The following is a 17,417-nucleotide window of genomic DNA, read 5'->3' as shown; positions in this document are numbered from 1 at the left end:
TTAATGTTTGCAGATTCTCTGGTGTATATTCTTTTGTGACTAGGTAACTCATGCTTAAGGTAGGGAGGCATAGATAGATGCTGATGAATACAGCTAGTGCTATTTAACAGCAATTTGAAAAAAAAAAAGGGTTAAGAGGTTTGGGTGGAGGAGCGGCAGTGTTCCATCTGATAAAGAACTGAACCTTGGAGGTTCAAATGCTATAGTGGCTTCAATACAAGACAAAACGGTTTGATACTTCATCTGGGTATCCAGTAGGAGATGAACGTGTCCTTTTCCTTTATCTACAGCCATCATCCTTTTGTCAGAGATGTGTACAGTACTAGCGTATATGATTTTTTTTTTAATTGTCTGAGAGGCTTGCCAAATGTGCATTGGCAATCCTACCTCCTGCCTTCCAAAAGCCTCAGTCAAGAAGAGTCATAAACTAAGGCGAGTAATTCAGTACTGGCCTTAGACCTCTTTGAAGACAGGGTGATTTGCGATCTTCAGGAAAATACTGTAGTTTCCAAAGTACCACAACTATTGCAAATACGCTTTGCTTCCAGCTTGTCAAACTGCTGCCGCTGCAGTCCGGGGTAATTTAGCAGGGTGGAGACCCTGGCTGTAAATTGCAGGGTGTTGCAGTTGTCCTTGCTCGGAACAGCAGGGTTACAATGGAGTAACTGGCTAAAACAGCACGGGAATGCTGGAGGGCTGGGAGTGCTGTTACCTTCTGCTGGATCACAGCCCAGTGCCGGGTGTTGCTTCACTGGATGCCACAGAGAAGAGCCTGCTGCTGTCTTTTTTACACCCTCGGGTATTTATGTCCCGGTTGGTAAGGTCCCCCCGAGCCTTCTCTGTTGCGGGCTAAGTCATCCCCGCTCTGGGCTGCAGGCACCCATCCCTCCGTCACCTCCACTGCCCTTTGCTGGAGTCACCCCAGCGCGTTATTCCTCCCCAGGTGCAAGACTTTACCTTCTCCTCTCTTGGACTTCATTATAATTAAAATGTTATTCTTCTGCTTCCTTCCGTTAAATCAACTGCTTTAAGGATTTTCTCTTGAACGCTTCTAAGTATTGGCCACTTTTTTTTTAAAGAAGTTGTTTTGGCTAGTTTTCAGTGGGAAAGGGAGGGGAGAGGGGCTAGGGAACGTCGGCAGCCCCTTTTTCAGGAGAGCAGCAGCAAGTGCCGAGGCCCCGCCGGGGCTGCACCAACCTCCCTCCTCCGCCGCGCTCCGGCCCGAGAAGACAACGGGGGGGGAGGCGGGGCGGGGCGGCGCTACGAGGTGAGCCCCGAGCAGCTTCCCGGACCCTCAGCTACCGCCAACGAGCCCCGTCCCGGTGCGGCGGCCGGCGCCGGTCCCGGTGGTGGGGACTCCGGGGGCCGGCGGGGCCCCGCCCGCCGCCCGGCTCCTCCCGCGCGTTGCCGGCGCCTCAGCAATCTTGTCCACCCCGCGCCACCGTCCGCTCGGCCGGCCGGGGTGAGAGGTCGCAGCTGCGTCCCCGGAAGCAGCGGGAGGCGGTGGCGGAGGAGGCGGGTGTCCGGGCAGCGGCGCCGGCAGCGGCCTCCCCCCACCCCCCCCCTCCCGTCCGGCCCCCTCCCCGTGGCCTCCGTCAGGGCAGGAGGATGGTGCAGAGCCCGCCCGCACGGCAGCCCCGCCGCCTCTGAGCCGCCGCCGCTGCCTCCGGGCCTCCACCCGCCCGGCCCGGGGGCCTCTTCCCCCCCGCCTTGGGGCGCCGGTAAGACGGGGACCGGGGACGGGTGGCTCTGGCTGACGGGGATGCCGGCCGTCGCCAGCCCGGCGGGCCCGGGCGCGGTGGCTGCGGGGTCGCCTTCGCCTTCCTCCTCCCCGGGGAGGGTCCCGCCGGCGGGGCCAGCTCCGGGCCTCGACGCCGAGCCCCCGCTGGCGGGTCGGTGGGCAGGAGCGGGGCCTCGGGCCGCTCCGGTGACGGTCGCGTAAGGGTGGGAAGCGCCGCCCGGAGCCTCGGCCCCGCTGCCGGGGGCAGAGCGGGTGAGGCGGGCGCTGCCCCCCGCTGCCGCCGGGCTCCGCAGAGCTTCGCTTCCAGATCCGCATGGCGAGCGGACAGGCGGGGGTCGTTGGGCTTCGCCGATGTATCGTAGCGTTAGTTTTAATTAAATTTTTTTTTTTTTTTTTTGAAAGAAGGTTGTTAGCTTGAACTTTGCATGGGTGGCATCGTACCAGGAAAAAATAGTACAAAAGAGTGATTCCGGTAGCACTGAAAATATTTCCGTTTCAAAATAGCTTCTGAACAGCGGTTCCTTCGTTGTTTTTTTTGCCGTTTGCTGCATATCCATATTTTATCCGCTTTTATTTTTTTTTTTATTTAACTTGTCTAAAGATGTCATGATGCTTTTAACAATAACGTTTCTGGTGCATCGTGCTTCGAACATGGCTGCTAGATGTCTAACGTTAAATTTAATCCGTATATCATGATCACAGATACGGACACCCTGGGAAACATTTCTGCCTGACAAGAGAAAGAACAGACTACAGCACGGCTTGCCTTTTTTTTTTTTTCTTTCCCCTTTCCCTTTGTTTGCTTTTTAAGGGCTTGTCTTCTCTGGGGAAATTTATTTGCATGATTAGCTCTAGTGGTGTAATTATACGGGTAAATTTGCCCTGTTAGATAAACCTTGAGTCTAGATAAGAATTCATTAAGGATTACTCTCCACATCCTCGTCGAGCTCCTGAGAAGTTTTGCAATTGGAAGCGTGTCGTGGAATGAAAAGCTATCGCGGCTGGGCCTGTCTTTTCTGGTAAATCGTTATTGCGTTTTTTATAAACGGTTGAGTTACGGGAAACGCACACTAACCTCTCTGCTTCTAGGCTGGACGTAGAAAATGGTTCTAGGTTCATCTAGGGAGCCACCGCCACTTCCATCTACCTGCTCTTCCTCTGGTCTCTGGGAATAAGCCGATGGCTGCAATCCAATTTCTGGTCAGCAGGTGTCCGCAGGACAGGGGATAACTTTTGTAGGCAGACTGAGCAGAGATAATGCTGAATTGTGCCTGCGGGACTGAATGCTCTTTGACCCGCGATTTAGTCCCGTCAAAGAGGATTAAGACCTTGGTAGCTTTGTTACCTCCCGTGATTTGAGGAGTGGCTCGAGGCCGGTGGAATGTGATTCTTCTTTCCCACTTGAAAGACAAGAACTTGAAATGCCGCCTGGTAATACAAAATAGACTCTGTCGGTGGAGAGGAGCATCCGGTGGAGAGGAGCATCCGAGGGCACGAACGAACAAACAGACCTCGGTGTCCTTTGTGCGAGGCGGATGCGCCCGGCAAGGGCCAGGAGACTGGCACGTCCATCACCCCTGGATGGATGGCGGACCACAGGAGCGCAGCTCCCTCCTTAAACACTCCCTGGCAAGTGTTCCCTGCGGGTCTGTTAGCTGTGACCGTCTTTTTTTTTTTTTTTTATTAAGTAGCATAACATTTTTTGTAGAAATGAAGCTGTTTTATCAAATCAGCCCTAAACGAAGTATTGATGAAACTTGTCGGTGTCAGAATTTTGTTGCTTTTCCCAAATCTCCCCTTGCCAAAAGCATGTCTGTGTTGGGAGTTTCTTTTTTCTTTCTTTTTTTTTTTTTTTTTTTTTTTTTTTTTTTGAGAAGACCGTTCTGACCTGTGAATAAAGCTGGTTCCCAGGACTCGGAACTCCCAGGTTTTGTTTTGGAAGAAAACTTGCATATGTCCTGGCATGTCGGGTTTTGTTAATTATCTATCTGTAAAATGGAGACTGTACTTACCTACGTGAGATCGGGCTAAGCAAATTAAAGTCCTGTTTCTTCTGACCAGTGGGGGTGAAGTATATAGACAGGGTAATATTACTGCCATATCCTTGATATTTCAGCTATTGCTTAAGTCCCTTATTTCAGTGGGGTTTGCTGCTGTTTGTATTTTCTCCTTCACTAGCGGCCACTGGCTGTTTTCCTGCTTCACTGACACAGCCAGCGTTACCTTCTTTCTACATCCAGAACTCTTATTTTGCCATTCCCACTAAAGCTGCCATTTCTTCAACTTGTCAGTCATTTTCTGCTTGTGATTCAAGCTGTGTATCTGTCTGCGACTCTGTCTCCTTACAGTTCTCATTACAAGCAACAGTTCTCATTACAAACAGTTTGAAGAGCCTTTCTCTGGCATTTTTCAGTACTTACACTGCTGCATTCTGTACCACACTCCTTAATGGGTAGCCTTACTGCAGTCAACTATTAACCTTCTTAAATTGGTCACTAAACCAGTTTCTGATTATTCAACTGTTAGTGAGGCTTTTCATACTGCTTGAATAAAGCCCTTCTGTGAACTGCATTTGTTCGGCTGTTGTCAGTGCAGTCTACGCAGAATTTGATTTCTCATGGAACTTCGACAGATCCTGTAAAACTGAATCATTTTACTTTTGCCTTCCTCTCCCAGGTTCTCGTGCTAAGCAGCAGTAACCAGAATAGCATTTTTTAATACAACTTCAAAGTCCTTGAGTCTAATGTTGTGTGTTTTATTGTAGTCCGTATGATTTAGATTATGAGAAGTCACGTTGTAAGTCATGACTTTGACTTGTAAAAGGCTTTAAAAACGTGCAAGCCAGAACTCTTGTGTATGAAAGCGTACTCTTTCCCATGGCACAGGCTCACTTGGCAAATGGGTCTTTCTTTTTAAACTTTGGCAGCAAAATGTCTATTTTAAACCAGAGGTTAGGTTTACTTTTATTTTACAGCTGGGTATATTTTAAATTGTGTTTTTCACTTTTAACAAAAGTCAGAATGTGGGGTTCTTTGAACCAGTGAAAAAAGGTTTTCCTCACATTGTTTGTATTTCCTGGCTTATAACTTTTCTACTCTTTTCTGGTTCTTCACGTTTTTAAAACTCTTAGCATTTCACAACAATATTTGGAACTTGCTTGCATTTGTCTGTTTCTGCATAAATTTTTCTTTAAGTGGTAAATTAAAATCAACTTTGCTGTCCCAGGAGTATCAGCTGACACACTGTTCAGGTGCTTGTGTTAACGCCACCACAGACATTTTGAACTACAACTGCGTATTTGTTGGGAAGGGCTGTTAAATATCTGGAAACGTTGCATGCACAGATTGAGTAATATCTGATCCGCATATTTTCCTCTTTTATTTTTTAACTCATCTACTTTTTAGTGTATGTTTTCTGTCTTTAACAAGAGTTCCAGTCAAGAACTTGGCTGCTTGAAATTCAGTAAGAATTTGATCCTTAAAATTTACTATAAGTCTGATCAAATGACTTACCTTCCTTGGCCTTGTTTTACGGGTAGAACTGAAATGTTTGCTGTTTATGTAGCTCTTGGGGATGTTGAAGTGCTTAATTATGCTTTGAAAAGTGTTTTGAGAGGTGAAAAGAAACATTTCATGCAAGTATGAAGCATTTTGCTTCGTTCTGTTCTTGCAAGTCCCCAGGCTGTCAGGCTTTCATTAATAATCTGCTTCCTGACTGACTCCATTACCAGAATAACGTGAGGAAAGAATCTCCTTTTCATTTTCAACAGGTCATGTTCTCGCTCTCGTTCTGTGCTGTACACGCAGTGTCTTCTGTCAGTGCTCTTTGCATGTGCAAAGGGCCAGGCCATTTTCCTGCCACACTTTCTGCTTCCAGGCTCTAGGAAAACGTGTTTTTTTAATCAGTAAACATATTTATAGGATAAAATAGCTCAGAAGAATGTGATGAGCCACTGACTGGTTTGAGCTGATTCACTGTTATCTCCCACTTGGGTGCTTTGTCTTGGGGGAGTAGATGTGTTTGTGCACATCTGGCTGCTGATCTTTTGGTTATACGTGGTTGCAGTGGATTGAAGGATCCTAGGTGATGTTTTCATCAACTTTCTTCCCCTGCAAGTCTCGATTACTGCTATTCCTCTACTTTGTGAAGAAGACTGATGGCATTTGCTATGAATCTGTTTACTTTGTTTTATTTTGTTAACACTGAAGGACAGGAGAAGGGGAGGAAGATCAGTTGGACAGAAAAAATGCTCTGCTCTGGAGGATTCCCCTCCCTTCATTCCTCTAGGAGTCAGCCCTGCCTGCCCCTCTGCTGCTGACGGAGGTTTTCAGGCTGTTACAATTTCATCCTGCAGGGTCTTGATATGCTTCCTAAAAAAGATGAACTGAAACAGCTGCAGATACTGGCACCTCTTTTTCCACAGATCCCAGTATGGTAAAGTAAGTCTTCCTATAAAATTAGTAGGAAACCCCTCTTTTGCTCCCAACTGCTTGTTTTATGATAAAAATATTACGTTGTGAAATTCTAATGAAGATTTAAAGAAAAAATCTTGATTAGCCTTCCCCAATTCCTGAAAGAAACTGACTGTAAAAGCTCTTTCTAGTTTATGTAGTAGAAATTAGTAGTTCGTTTCAGGGCATAAAAGGGGCAACCGTCTGGTGAGTTTAGAAGCTTCTGTTTAATTTCAGTTTTTATCCTGTTTTCTTTCCTTTAAAAAAAGGAGGGGGAGATGATAATTGCTGCTGCTCTGAGAACCAGCAGGGGCTTTATTTTCAGTTGTGAGATCAGCTGAGGTTACTTTTGCTAGTTCTGTTCGATAGGCTGGTGATATTAGATTAGAGGTATAGACATTCTTATTAATTGATCTTTATAAAGCTTTGACAGACCATCTTGAATATTTTGAACTTTCATAGGCAGCTTCACAGTTAACACAACTGTGATCTATTTTGCTTTACTATTCTAGTGTTTTAGGTGTTAGACATCAAGTTCGGTTTGAAGAGAAGAAAACCAAATGAAAGATATTTTTGGTACCTGCTACTGTTTACTGTTCTTAAATGAGAGGCACTTTCATTTGAGATCAACACCATTTCTTTGTTTGCATGTCATTTATGGATGGCTTGCTAGGAAAATCACAGTTTGGTTGATCTGTGTTTATGAGTGTTTTTCTGGCACGCAACATTATTTTCATTCAAAGCGGTTAACCCTGATGTGACCCATTTTGTAACCCCCATTGTACTACTAGTGATGGGGCATGTTTGAAAACATAATTGATTTATAAATAAACTGAACTGCACAGTTAAGATTAAATGCTGTTTTGCGCAATAAGGTGTTCAGGCTTAGAAAACATGTGAGGTCTTAATGGAGTGCTGTTTGGGTTAGCGCTAGCCTGCTGCCCTTCTCTTCCACCCACAGTTTTCTTCCTTGAGGTATTTCAGTGGTGGTTTTTTATTATTTAAACCCCTCCAAATGTTTTTCTCCTCTAGACTGACTATCTTACATGCACAACGAGAAGGGAAAATATTTGTGAGGAAATTACAGGATTTTAGGCTTCCTAGTGGAAAGATGGTAGTTGACATCATGGCAAGATACACGTGAAAATTGTCAGACATTTACTTTGATGCTTTCAAATTCACGTTTGGTTGGGTTTTTTTTTTTCCTTTTGGCAACTGCAATTTTACTTTTAATACCTGCTTTAGTACAGCACGTGGGTTTTTGTTGTTTTTTTTTTTTTATTGTTAGGAATTCAGTTCCTTTGATATTAAGCCTCGAAATGGGAATTTCATCCTTCTGCTATGACTCACTTCATTGACTTTTTGGTCTTTGCAATATACTTCAAGATTTTCCTTATTTGTAATTTGTTCTTGAAAAACTGATAGGTCTATTTCAGCTGTTACCTTTTCTATACTCTTTCATATACAAACAAGCAGGAATTTAAAATGTTACACCTTTGAGGTTGCTGTATATGGTCTTGACCCGTACTGGAGCAAGACTCCGTAAACTGTAGAATAAGTGACTCTTTTCTCACTTTTTAGACCACTACCCAATTCTGTGTTTGCCTGGGACTCTGACATATTAACTGTTGTGTATTTCCATCCTTTACCATTTTTATCTTTTTAAGTCTATAACATAATTTCCAGTGTTCGTAGGGCCTGATTTAAGAGCACAATATCTCTCCAGTGCTTGCTGAGTGTTTCCCGATGAGTACCGTCAGCTGTAACTCTGCCTGAACGTGGCATTTGGTCTTGATGTATACACCTCAATACCGAGCAATTACTTTGGAGTTGGTGGCCAATGTTCCAGGCTGGCAGTTTTTATTCTTCCCGTTGCGCTTGAGCTACTTGTTAGGCTGACTGGAGATTTTTATTGCATGAGTATTAAAAAGCTTAGCCGGAGTGGAGAGAGGCAGGCAGCAGTTATTAGAGCCGCTTTCTAAATTATTTATGTAGCTAAAAAGTGAAATCTGATCTTGCTTTCCTGACCTGCCAGGAGGTAATAGCATTCAGTTTCTTCTTTTAACTGTGTGAAAAAGAAATAAATTATATTCTTTAGGTTATTCATTTACACAGAGGAAGTTAGTTGGTAGTTAGAACTAGAGCTGGTAGAAGAATAGCATTTGTGTTGTGTTTCTAATGGGTTCTAACAGAAAGGAGGAGTTTAAGTGTTGGACCATTAAGTAAACCCCTAAAAACTAGTGGGAATGTACATTTTGATTTACATGCACTGATCTGTTTCACAAGTTCTTTTATAATTACTGTTATTTAAGCACTTTTATTTCATAAAAAAAATCAGTAGTTCTTCAGGCAGCAGTGTGGAAACGTTCTTCTTGGTTCTGGTTTGCACTAACCATGTCCAATTGCTGTTTTCACGTCAGCTCTAGCACTGAAATCCACAGTTGCTCCCTTTTCTCTCACAAATGCTCAAAAGGCATATTACGCTTCGGAAATTGCAGCTTATAGCATTTTCTAATTGCTTTCAAAGCCGTTGAGTTATGGGAGCATATTAAGCAACCAGCACTTAAAAGCTGGTGCTCTCTTATATAAAAATATTAGCCCAAATATTTTTATATGTATGCTTTTCAAGTCATCCAGTTTTATGGCTGATTTTAGACTCTGTGGTAAACAAGCATGCTAATGGAGCTGTTGGAAGCCCCTTTAAAAAGGAATCGCAGTACTGTATATGCTGTGGGTGACATTCAGCTTTGATTAAACGTTGTAATAAAGCCTGCATCTGTGTTGTTATTTTCAAAAGGAAATTCAGAAGGGAACACTGAATACAACTCTGCTTTTGGTTTATCTTTTGATCTTTTTCCATCTCAACATGTGTCTCCAATGTTTCTAGATAGAGTGTTTGAGATTTTTAACTAGGGCTCATTTAAGAAATTTGCTGCCAGTGACAAGACAGGAAGCAGAATGTACAGAAGTGCGGATCATACCCAGGATGATCCTTACCAACACCAGCTCTCCCTTGCCCTTTCACTCCTGCTGCCTTCTGACACCTTCACTGGCCTGTTTGGCCATAACACAGCTGGTTTTGGACGTACTCTTTTGTTTTTTTTTTTTTTTTCAGGTGAACAATCAGAATAATGTTCAACATAAACCTGTTGGAGAACCTGAAGGTTTACATCAGCAGTCGACCTCCGCTTGTGGTCTTTATGATCAGTGTAAGCGCTATGGCAATAGCTTTTCTGACACTGGGTTATTTCTTCAAAATCAAGGAGATCAAGTCACCGGAAATGACAGAGGTATGTACAGAAAGTTCCTGAGCTAAACAGTGGGAATACTAATTTGAAAAACTTGCCCAAAGCTAACGAGTTTTGTCGTGTGTGTCCCCCCCAAGAACCCTCTCGTGGGAATGCGCAGAGTCTTACGGGAGGTTGTCTTCATTTACATTTGCCTCTAATTTCATTAGGAAAGAGGCTATTGGTACGAATGTTTGAATAGTCTTGTTTTATTGCGAGGATGAGGCCGAATCATCTGACATGCGTCTTCCCTACTATGGCTAGAAGCCTTTCTTTTTCTTACTCTGTTGCCTCAGCTAGCTTGTTTGTGAAACTTCTTATCTAGTAGTACTGTTCTGTAATGAGCTAGAAACCGCTTACACCCTGGTGAGAACGGACCAAGTTAGTATATGCTTTTTGTAGTTTAAAGGAGGATATTCTGCTGCTGCTGCACTGAGCAGTGGTCGAGTGGTGGCTGGGATTGAACACATCTAACTTGTGTAAACAACTTGTCCCATTGTTGAGATAGCCATGGTGGTATTTGTGCTTGCTTTGTGAGCCATGTAATTATTGTTAAATGGCTTGGAACTGCGGGCAGAATGGTACATATCAAGGTCTGCACTGCCCTAGAGAAGTGGCAGCCAACAGTTAACTTGCTAATCTGTTTGAAATCTTCACATTTGTTTTAAGGACTGGAATACTTTCCTCCTGAGGTTTAATGATTTGGACTTCTGTATATCTGAGAATGAAACCTTAAAGCATCTCATCAATGATACCACAACTCCAGAAAGTACGGTGACTAGTGGACAGGCGAGATCTTCTACACAGTCTCCACAGGCTCTTGAGGACTCTGGTCCAATAAACGTCTCTGTTACAATCACGTTGACGCTGGACCCGCTCAGACCATTTGGGGGATATTCTCGCAATGTCACACATCTAAGTTCCACAATTTTTGGACACCAAATTGGACTCTCAGGTATGCAAGACTTGACCTTTATAGATTTGAATGATAACTATATAATCAAATAAAAATTCACCAGCTTATTGTTGGTGAGATAAATCTTTTGCTTAGAACGTATATGTGTTTCCAGATTTGTTGTAAGTATATTCCTGTATAGAGCCCTTCACTTGTTTGCTAGAAAAACTTTTCCCTGCACTCAGAATGGAAAAGAACCTGCAGGTTTGCCAAGATTAGGCTTTGCAGTTTTAAATGATTAACCTAATGACAATGGAAGGTAATTTTTAAACCAACAAAATTCCAAGCAGGAAAAACTTCTACAGTGACTATCTTCAGTTCTATCTTGATACATCTTTAAGTCCTTAACTCACATTTGAGAGGCGTTAATGTACATACATTAGAGATCAAGTAGCAAGCTGTCTAAAACAACCAGAGTTTATCTAAAATGCATGCATGAATAAGCTTTAATGCTGCAAACAGCAACAAACAAGATGGTTACGGTTTCTGTGGTGTGAAGAGACTCATCTGCTATGAGGCTGCCCTGACAGTAAATTTTGGCAGGAGATTGTAGAAAATTAGTAGAAGTTGATAAGAGAACCTCATTGAATTTTAGCTTTTAGGCAGGGCTGCACTTTATAATAATGCCTGAAGGTGCCTTGAACCTCAGAGACCTGTGAAGAGACATTTGCCATAGCTGTAAATCTGTATTACTGTATTTTATGTTGTTGTTATTGTGTTACTGCTTTAAGAGCTATCAAATGCAAGTTCCATTTCCAGTAGCCTGGATTTATTTTCAGTATGAATATATCCACATGGAGTTAACGTACCCTACTTAATCTGCAGTTCAATATCTGCTGGCACCTTTTTGTCTACACGAGTATCTCCAATTTGAAAAGAAAAATCAGATGTGGAACAAAGTCTTTGGGAGGAGAAAGGTTAAAGATCTGTGATTTTACTTTCTAATAAAGTTCTCTGAACATGCATGAATTCACTTATAAATAGCGAGTTTTTAATTTCTGAAAGGAGCCTAATGACCCCACTTCTTCTGGGGGCAGGAGGGATTAGAAAGACCAGCAGCTGGGGTTTTTGTAGTTTGGTTTGTGTTGTTTTTTAACTTTCTTTTTGTTCTCTTTGTTGATAGTAAAGATCCTGGATGACTTCAAAGGTACAGTTTCAGGGTTATGGTTGCTGCCTTAGTGGTTTGCGTGTTGTCCTTATCCTAGTGATTGTTGCTCAGATACTTTTGTGAACGAAAACCGGCTTTCCTTCTCTCTTTCTCAAAGGCAGAGAATCCCATGAGGAGATAAATATTACATTCACCCTGCCGGCTGCCTGGAATTCAGATGACTGCGTTCTTCATGGCCACTGCGAGCAGGTTGTGTTCACAACCTGCATGACTGTGACAGCAGCCAGCAATGTATTTCCTGTCACAGTGTACGTGCATTTTAAATGCTCCTTCATAGACTGGTTACTGGGTGATTAATTCCTCAGCTGGTTCTCTGAGGTTGTTACTTCCTGATGAACATTACTGTTGACTGTGGAAATTACCTACCTACCTGCCTGCCTTCCCCCACAGTAAAACCCCTGTCTTGAGACTTGCTGTCTTTTAGCAACACTAGGTTCTTCTGAGGATGTTTTGAACTATAGGCCCTACCTGCCTTTCAGTGTGCTACCTGTGATTTAAATTTGTTCCTGTATGTTCACTAGGAACAAAAGAATCCGTGAATATATGACACACACCCTATAATTTAGTTTCACTACTTTGTGTGAGAGCTACGGCTTGACACTAAGGTTCTTATCCTTTTCCCTGTTGAGAGATCAGCGTAAGCCGAGTGCTGCTTTGCTGCCATCCCCCAGCAGGTACAGACCTTTCATCAAAATAGTTTCCCTTTGTCTTCTCTAGACTCTCTGACACTATTCAGTATACCCTGGAGAACCACCAGATAGATTCACATGACTCTGTGAAGCTTTATGAAAACCAGTGTTTTTCTAATTAAGCTGTGGGATGTTGACTTACTGCAACAACACGCAGTTAAATTCTAATCTTAGTATAGGAATCAGATGGTTTATTATACAACTTTTTGGTTAAGCTTTGGTTTTTGTTGTTGTTTTGGAAGGTCCAAAATAAAACCGTGTTTTATGCTGCCGTTGAGAAGACTGGGCTTGACTCAGTTCTGAAAGTTAGCCTTCGTAAACATGGAGAGTGGCAATTGGGGTGCTAATTATTTCTGTTTTTCTGCAGTCAGCCACCACATTGTGTTCCTGAAACATACAGCAATGCTACACTTTGGTACAAGATCTTTACCACAGCAAGGGACTCTAATACAAAATATGCACAAGATTATAACCCTTTCTGGTGTTACAAAGGAGCAATCGGAAAAGTGTATCATGCTTTAAATCCCAAGCTAACTGTTATAGTTCCAGATGTAAGTGCCGTGGTGTCTTTATGTGTTATGTTGAATAAATGTTTAGCTCTGGTTTAACTGAATATGGTTCTGTTCATGTCCTAAAATAGTCCTGTTCAGTGCTGGTTTATTGTGCAGGGCCAGGGCTGAGACAGTTAGGTGCGCTTTACTGCTGGTGGGTGTGATGGTCTTCATGTAATCTCCATATGCCTCACAGCTTTTAATAACAAACATTTATATTTTGAAGCCATTTGACAAAAGGCACTGCCAGTATATGGGAAGAGATCTCTAGTACAGATTTTTAACACGAGGACCATTTCAGCTCTTTATGTGCCACAATTAGGAATCACTTTAATTACTATGCCAGCTGCGTAAAGGGGAGAAAGTTGATTTATGAAGTAATTTCTGTCCTTATCTGATAATTATTGCTTTAATATAAAATGCCAACTATTGGTGCATTGTCAGTAAATGGTTTTAATTCTCTGTGCAGGATGATCGCTCTCTAATAAACCTGCATCTCATGCATACCAGTTACTTTCTTTTTGTGATGGTGATTACAATGTTCTGCTATGCAGTTATTAAAGGCAGACCAAGCAAACTAAGGCAAAGCAATACAGAATTCTGCTCTGAAAAGGTGAGTCTGTGTAATAACAAAATATTGACTCTGATAAGAAAACAGAAAACCTCCTTGTCGACGTAGTGCAGACTGGTTTTTCTTATCTCTGGAGATGTAGATTTAATTCCCTTTCAAAGAGACATGGGTGTTTCATTGTGGACAGTACAGACAGGTGCTACAAAATACATATATGTGCTTTGTAGATCCTCAGATTTCTCTCCTACAGAAGTGGATTATTGCAGTTCACTGAGTGCTGTAACGCAACTCTTGTGCCATAATTCTGATGTTACTTGCACCATTTTGTGTGAAGCATTGAATAGATGGCACTGAGTAGTTTTATTTATCTTTTATCACAACAGACTGAAAATTTCGAATAAAACATGATAGGTGATTCTAATGGTTGTTAAATCAGAATTTAATTAAAACAATGACAAAGCTATTGAAACAGTCACTGTTCAATACTGCATTGGAGACCTGCACTTTGCTTGAAGGATTAAATATGAATATATTCAATTGTGAAGTAGGAAGCTAATGTTGGCACCTTTTGATCTTAATATTTTGTAGTATAAACTGTTTTGGGGTTTTTGGTTTTGTGTTTTTTTGGGGGGAGTTGCTTTTGTTTTCTAATTGATAATGTTAAGCACAAAACACCTTCAGACTTACTTTGATTTTCTTTCCAAGTTAGACTTTTCAAGGTTCTTTGAAAAGGCAAGGACAGATATGCCAGCTGCGTGGAGATAAGTAATATCACTGTTATGGGATTAAGCATTTGACTTTAATTAAATGTTTTCTTTTTCTTTTGTTTAGGTTGCTTTGTCAGAAGCATAATCCATCCTCTCCTTTGACTGAGAATGACTGAGAACCGTAATCATTGCCTGCTGAACCCAGAATGGGTCTTAACACTCTGTGAATACATTATCTTGCAATGTTGGTTTATTCCAACCAAAGACATTTCAAGTGCCTGTAATTGATTTGTACATATTTATAAAAGTATATTCAGAATAGATCAGATGATGCACTTGTTCCGCATTGTAGTGCGGCCGGAAATTTCAGTCTTTACCTGTGGACATAGCCGAATGTTTGTGTAGATATGTTTAGTGATATGGCTACATATAGTCAGAGCAAGATATTTTTGTCTAGCTGCATCTGGGCAGGTTAAGATGCCTTTGCAAGTGTCTCAAACAAATGAACAGATCTTTTGTTTTTTGCCCAATTATATGTACAGTGTGTTTGAAACAGTATGCACCTTTGATATAATACTGCATTTCCAAAGCCACCAATCTACTACATGAATTAAATGTGTATTTGTGTGGCCTAATACTTTATTCCATTTGCTCCTTGCTTGCAAGAAAAGATATCAACATTTTAGATTTTTTTTTTTTTTTAAAGAAATACATATTCACATTTTAATAGTGCTGTATTTAGGACAAACTTGTGCTTTTATTCATAGTAAAAAAAATAAGAAGTGAAGTCCCATTTTAAAATGTTTCTTAATGAAAAGTGCTAAGTTTGATTTTTTTTTTTTTTTTTAAATTTTTTTTTTCATTTGGCTTGCTGAATGCCAGAGAACCAGTCAGCATAGAGACTATCTGGAAAGCTTTCCACTTGGCCTCCCATCCGCAGCCCTCAAACCAGGATTGTGTGTGTCTGCTGCAGAGCAGCTTTCTGTAAACTTTTTTTTCTAGAAAGTGAAACTTAATAAAAAGATGTATTGTATTAACAGTCTGTTGGGGCTCTGCACAGCCTTGGGCAAGTGCAAATAATGAAAGGAAAAGAAATCCCATAGTCTGTAATAGAGCTTCACTTTGGGACTCTCCATCCATCTCTGAAGGGCAGCTGAAAATGACACTTTTATTAGCTTTGTCCCATTTCCATTTAATGCTGTCCACTCAGGGGAAAATGACAAGGAGAGGACTATGGCTGTTGCGATTAAGGTCAAAGAAACCACACAGTAAAACACATACTGTTCTCTCTGTCCATTCCTAAATCAGAGGTTTTATTCTGTGTGTTTCTCCCTTTCCCATTCTGGCCTTTGCTGTTTCTTTCTGGCTTCTTACCGAGTAGCTTCCTTAATTTTCAGGAGTCGGGGTTTTCCTGCAGACTTTTCCACCACTGCTTTTAAAATCTCACTGATTGCCTTAATTGACCTTTCATCTTGCCTTTCAGCTTTCTCGTCAGGTAGTATAACTGTAGGTCTGCATACCTACAGATCAGCTTTTTCCCCTCCTCCTTTTGCTCTAAACTACACAAAGGAAGAAACTCAAGTCAAAATCTCACAGTCTCAGTTATGCTGGCATGAGATTCTTGGTTCATTACTTATAGACACTATTGAGTGGTACCCTACTGATCTGTATGTATGGGACTTCCGTAAGTTCACGAGTCTTCAGAGCATTTGAAGCAAAATAGCCACACTTTTCTTCAGAACGTGTTTCCTTTATAGAATTTCAGTTACTTAAGTGGTGTTAACTAACATGCATTTTTCTCCGGGAGTGTTAAGGCAAAGCTTTAGAGATGGCCTAGTTTGAAGTCTAGGGATAAAATGAAGCTTCCAGTTTTCTCCTGATGCTGCTATGGGCTAATACTGCTTCACTGAAATGAATCAGTGAAGTCAAAACAGGTAGACGGCTTCTCATGAAAACTGTCCGAGCAGTTCCTAATTCACACGTACCCAGCCTTCTGCATTAATACTGACTTCTAGAGTTGCCTACGAGGGTGGCTTGATCTGGGGACCAAAGGCAGGAATAGGAAATGGATTGGGATGGTGTTGCAAATTCTGGAAATACCTAGAAAGCACCCACCATAATGCGACTCCTCAAAAAAAAGCAAAGCCAAGTCCTTTCAGCAAATTAAAAATTAAAACTCCAGATGTTCTAAGTGGAACTTGATCTGTTGTGGAAAAGAGATTTTTTTTTTTTTTTTTTCTTTCTTTCTTTTTTAAATCTGGTTTTGCTGTTTGGTAATTAGAGGAGCCTGCTTTGCAATTTATCACCCACTGCATTGAAGTACCCAGAAATGCTAAGATTATACAACCCACAAACGCATAAGGGAAATGTTAAAGAGTTGTATTTTTTGGCCTTAGTTTATCCCTTTGCACCCCTGTATTGCAGCAGAGAGGTAAGGGTGTCCATCAGGTTGAAATGCTGTAATACTGAGGAATATTGGATTGTTCCTAGGCGCAATGTACAAAAGTTAAATGCAGCCAAACAGAAGAGTAAAAACTTAAAGTTCAGATCATATTGATCTTTCCTTTTTTTGTTTTCTTTTTCTTTTTAACTATGACTTGAATCAGTTTTGATTCTATTTGTACGTGTTTTCTTGTTCTTAGAAAGCTGCCATTTTCTTTTGCATTTTTCTTTGGCATTACATAGAAAATCTGAGCCTTGGTTTTCAACCCTCTGCAGGTGATTGTAGGGTTAAGATGGCTTTTTTGTTTTGTTTTGTTCTTACATTTCACTTGTCTTGTTGCATGATGGTTAATAGCTGATTTGGAAATGACATTTCTCTCCTAGATTAATTTTGTGTTTGTAAGATGTGCATATTGCTTTGCAGAATAAAAACAATGAAGTTTATTCTGTTGTCTTTATTTCTACTGCCCACGTGCGGTTGAGGTTTCATAAATCACCTATGTTATATGGACCATCGGAGGAAATTAGTAGTGAAAGTCTGCAGTAGATTGGAATTTCAAACCCTCTGTGTACCTAAGGTGCAGTGAGCATCTTACATAGACTTTTTTCTTTATGTATTATGGTGTAGGGGATGTAGCTGGTGCCCATCATGGGAAATGCAGAATTTGTGACCTAGACCCATCTCTTCTGTTGCTGTTTCTTGATGATGATCATGCCTTCCACTTCCCCCTTGCTGCAAGTGCTGTGTAACTTACTCAGCTGAATCAAGACCAGATGCTGAGTGTTTCAAAGTGCCTGCAGGTGGCTGGACATGGTTGGAGGACCTATATAGATGGCTGTTGAAATTAAGATAAT

The 17,417-nt window shown here is 41.7% G+C and overlaps 1 protein-coding gene across 2 annotated transcripts; it reads left to right on the top strand.

Moving 5' to 3' along the window:
* The first annotated feature begins 1,486 nt into the window (after positions 1 to 1,486).
* Positions 1,487 to 17,006, top strand: TMEM248 (transmembrane protein 248). 2 transcript variants are annotated; one of them, XM_069791305.1, is made up of 7 exons: positions 1,487 to 1,721; positions 9,308 to 9,482; positions 10,149 to 10,434; positions 11,700 to 11,850; positions 12,659 to 12,842; positions 13,312 to 13,455; positions 14,245 to 17,006. In XM_069791305.1, exons 2-7 carry the CDS (start codon positions 9,324 to 9,326, stop codon positions 14,263 to 14,265), a joined length of 945 nt encoding a protein of 314 aa, XP_069647406.1. In that variant the 5' UTR covers positions 1,487 to 1,721; positions 9,308 to 9,323; the 3' UTR covers positions 14,266 to 17,006. The 2 variants fall into 2 exon arrangements, with proteins under 2 accessions (XP_069647406.1, XP_069647407.1); XM_069791306.1 differs by lacking the exon at positions 1,487 to 1,721 and adding an exon at positions 5,900 to 6,180.
* The last annotated feature ends 411 nt before the right edge of the window (positions 17,007 to 17,417 follow it).

This window comes from Haliaeetus albicilla, chromosome 9 (genome assembly GCF_947461875.1).
Source record: "Haliaeetus albicilla chromosome 9, bHalAlb1.1, whole genome shotgun sequence".
Lineage (NCBI taxonomy): Eukaryota > Metazoa > Chordata > Aves > Accipitriformes > Accipitridae > Haliaeetus > Haliaeetus albicilla.
Note: the sequence above shows the minus strand (reverse complement) of the source record. Positions and strands in the feature narration are given on the sequence as shown.

Excerpts from the sequence above, each read along its gene's own strand:
- TMEM248 (XM_069791305.1), top strand. The coding sequence starts at position 9,324 with ATGTTCAACATAAACCTGTTGGAGAACCTGAAGGTTTACATCAGCAGT. Across the intron at positions 9,483-10,148 it reads AGTCACCGGAAATGACAGAG|GACTGGAATACTTTCCTCCT; the intron begins GTATGTACAGAA and ends ATTTGTTTTAAG. Across the intron at positions 12,843-13,311 it reads TAACTGTTATAGTTCCAGAT|GATGATCGCTCTCTAATAAA; the intron begins GTAAGTGCCGTG and ends TTCTCTGTGCAG.